Here is a 3587-nt window from a genome sequence, read left to right as displayed (position 1 = left end):
GGACTTCAACTCCCAGAATTCCTGAGCCAGCATGAGGGAACTATGGCCCCCTCATGACTGGTGGACTTCAACTCCCAGAATTCCTGAGCCAGCATGAGGGAACTATGGCCCCTTCATGACTTGCGGACTTCAACTCCCAGAATTCCTGAGCCAGCATGAGGGAACTATGGCCCCCTCATGACTTGTGGACTTCAACTCCCAGAATTCCTGAGCCAGCATGAGAGAACTATGTCCCCTTCATGACTCGCGGACTTCAACTCCCAGAATTCCTGAGCCAGCATGGGGGAACTATGTCCCCTTCATGACTCGCGGACTTCAACTCCCAGAATTCCTGAGCCAGCATGGGGGAACTATGGCCCCTTCATGACTTGCGGACTTCAACTCCCAGAATTCCTGAGCCAGCATGGGGGAACTATGGCCCCCTCATGACTGGTGGACTTCAACTCCCAGAATTCCTGAGCCAGCATGAGAGAACTATGGCCCCCTCATGACTGGTGGACTTCAACTCCCAGAATTCCTGAGCCAGCATGGGGGAACTATGGCCCCTTCATGACTTGTGGACTTCAACTCCCAGAATTCCTGAGCCAGCCTGGCTCAGCTTGGAAACCTCTCCCTGTCCCCTCAGCATGGCTGGCTCAGGAATTCTGGGAGTTGAAGTCCACTAGTCATAAAAGAGCCAAGGTTGCCTACCCCTGATCTAAGGACCAGGTTACTAACTTATCCACTGCAGTGATTCACTGAACAACCTGGGGCGAGGAAGGTCGTAAAATGGGGCAAGCCTCGCTTAATGAACGTCTCGCTTAGCGACGGAAGTTTCGGCTCGGCTGGGATTGTAAATCGGGGACTTCCCTGTATGCTCAGCGTCGCAACCCTGAGGACTTCAGCTCCCAGAATTCTTCAGCCAGCCCTGTCACCCTCTCAGTGATCTCCTTTCTCCTCTCCCGTTCCCCAAATCCTAGGAAGGGATCCCCGAGGAAACCGATGACTTTGGGGAGTTCCGGATGAGAGTGTCGGACCTCGTCAAGGACCTGATCTTCTTGGTCGGCTCCGTGGAGTGCTTTGCCCAGGTGAGGATCTTGAAGGGAAAGGGGACCACTGTGAGATTCATCTCGTGTGCCCACTGTTAGCCCTGCTAGCTTGATGGAGAGCCTGTTTTGGTTTGTATTGATTTTTATTCCACCTTTATTACGATGTATGTAAGTCAAGGCAGCAAACGTATGTAATCTTCCTTCCGACTCCCTATTTTCCCCACAACGACCCTGTGAGGTGGGTTGGACTGAGAGAGAGGGATTGGGCCAAAGTTGGCTTTCATGCCTAAGGCAGAACTAGAACTCACCGTCTCCTGGCGATTGGCCCAAAGTCACCCAGGCTGCTTTCATGCCCAAGGCGGGACTAGAACTCACCGTCTCCTGGCGATTGGCCCAAAGTCACCCAGCCGTCTTTCATGCCTAAGGCAGGACTAGAACTCACCGTCTCCTGGCGATTGGCCCAAAGTCACCCAGTTGGCTTTCATAGCTAAGGCAGGACTCCCCGTCTCCTGGTGATTGGCCCAAAGTCACCCAGTTGGCTTTCATGCCTAAGGCAGAACTAGAACTCACCGTCTCCTGGTGATTGGCCCAAAGTCACCCAGTTGGCTTTCATGCCTAAGGCGGGTCTAGAACTCACCGTCTCCTGGCGATTGGCCCAAAGTCACCCAGCCGGATTTCCTGCTTAAGATGGGAGACTCTGGCATGGTGGGGCTTTTCTCAGAGTTGAAAATTGCTTGGTTATGTCATATTCCTCCTCCTCCTCCTCCTCCTCCTCCCTCCATTTCTTCTTGCAGCTTTACGCCACTTTGAAAGAAGGCAACCCGCCCTGGGAGGTGACGGAGGCCGTGCTCTTCATCATGGCTTCAATAGCCAAGAGTGTTGACCAGTGAGTAGTGGGGGGGGGGAGGGGAGAGCCATCCCAGAGTTCTGGTGTGAGTGTTCGGGTCTCCTAGTGTACAATGAATCGTGTAAATTGGACTCAGAATGTGTCTCTCCCTCTCCCTGACTCTTTTTTCCACCTGACTGGAAAGGGCCTGGCTTCCTATAACAATAACAGTAGAAGAGTTGGAAGGGACCTTGGAGGTCTTCTAGTCCAGCCCCCTGCTGAAGCAGGAGATCCTGTAGTATTCCAGACAAATGGCTGTCCAGTCCCTTCTTAAAAGCCTCCTTTAGTCAGGAGGAAGTTGCTAGCTTGCCCCCTTTTACATATTTTTATTTATTTACATACATTAATTTTTCTATTTATTTATTTATTCATTTGTTCCAACCATTATTATGTATATAAATAGAATAGAATAGAATATACAATATATATAGAATATAAAATAGAATAGAACAGAATGGAATATAGAATAGACTACACTACATACACTACAATAGAATAGAGTAGAGTAGAATAGAATAGAATAGGGAATAGGACAGAATAAGGAATAGAATAGAATAGAATAGAATAGAATAGAATAGAAATACAGAATAGAATAGAATAGGGAATAGGACAGAATAAGGAATAGAATAGAATAGAATAGAATAGAATAGAAATACAGAATAGAATAGAATAGAATAGAATAGAATAAGGAATAGGACAATAATAGAACAGAACAGAATAGGGAATAGGACAGAATAAGGAATAGGACAGAAGAATAGAATAGAATAGAAATACAGAATAGAGTAGAATAGAATATACAATATATATATAGAATATAAAAGAATAGAACAGAATGGAATATAGAATAGACTATACTAGAATAGACTACACTACACTACACTAGAATAGAATAGAAAATGTCTCTTCCCCACGGATCCGGCCCCTAGAATCCGGATGGCTTCCCGCGGGAGGGAGGAAAAGTGTGTGTGTGTGTGTGTGTGCTTTATAAGCCAGGGGGTCCCCTAAATCGCTCAAGAGCCCAGGGACCCACTGAGGGTCCCCGTAGTCCATGACGTGTTTTTGAGGGCTGAATTGTCCTGCTTCGCTCCCCCCCAGAGAGAATAACCCCACCCTGGTGGAAGTGCTGGACGGAGTGGTGCGCCTCCCCGAAGCTGTGCACACGGCGGTGCGCTACACAAGCATCGAGCTGGTTGGGGAGATGAGCGAAGTGGTGGACAGGAACCCCCATTTCCTGGGTGAGTGGGGAGAGAGAGGGGAGGCGAGCCTGTAGCTCGGTCAGCGCAGGCAGGAGCCCCAAGGCAGCCCCCCAAGGACCCTCCGGATGAGGGGATTGTCCACCTCCCTTTGTAGGTCGTGGGGGCCCTGTCCCTGAGAGTTTGTCATTCTGACTGGGCCCCTGTGGGTGGGTGGGAGGGAGGGAGGAATGGAAGGGAAGGAGGGAGGAATGGAAAGAAGAAAAGATGGAGGAAGGAAGGGATGGATGGATGGATGGATGGATGGAAGAATAGAAGGAAGAAAGGATGGACGGATGGATGGAAGGATGGAAGATGGATAGGTGAGTGGAAGGAAGGATAGGGAGGAAGGATGAAGTATGGATGGATGGATGATGGATGGATGGATGGAAGAATAGAAGGAAGGAAGGAAAGACGGATGCAAGAATGGAAGGAAGAAAA

General features: G+C 49.2%; 1 protein-coding gene across 1 annotated transcript in view; it reads left to right on the top strand.

The window, feature by feature from the left end:
* Nucleotides 1-3587, top strand: part of TNPO3 (transportin 3) — a 39271-nt gene that overhangs the window by 22401 nt on the left and 13283 nt on the right. The window contains exons 8-10 of the mRNA XM_015825838.1: nucleotides 960-1067; nucleotides 1823-1914; nucleotides 3010-3149. Coding sequence (XP_015681324.1) covers nucleotides 960-1067; nucleotides 1823-1914; nucleotides 3010-3149 — 340 coding nt within the window. The remainder of the gene's footprint in view (nucleotides 1-959; nucleotides 1068-1822; nucleotides 1915-3009; nucleotides 3150-3587) is intronic.

The sequence above is a fragment of the Protobothrops mucrosquamatus genome, unplaced genomic scaffold (genome assembly GCF_001527695.2).
Source record: "Protobothrops mucrosquamatus isolate PMUCROS unplaced genomic scaffold, P.Mucros_1.0 scaffold2833, whole genome shotgun sequence".
NCBI lineage: Eukaryota > Metazoa > Chordata > Lepidosauria > Squamata > Viperidae > Protobothrops > Protobothrops mucrosquamatus.
The sequence above is the reverse complement of the archived record's forward strand: the minus strand, read 5'-3'. Positions and strand labels throughout refer to the sequence as shown.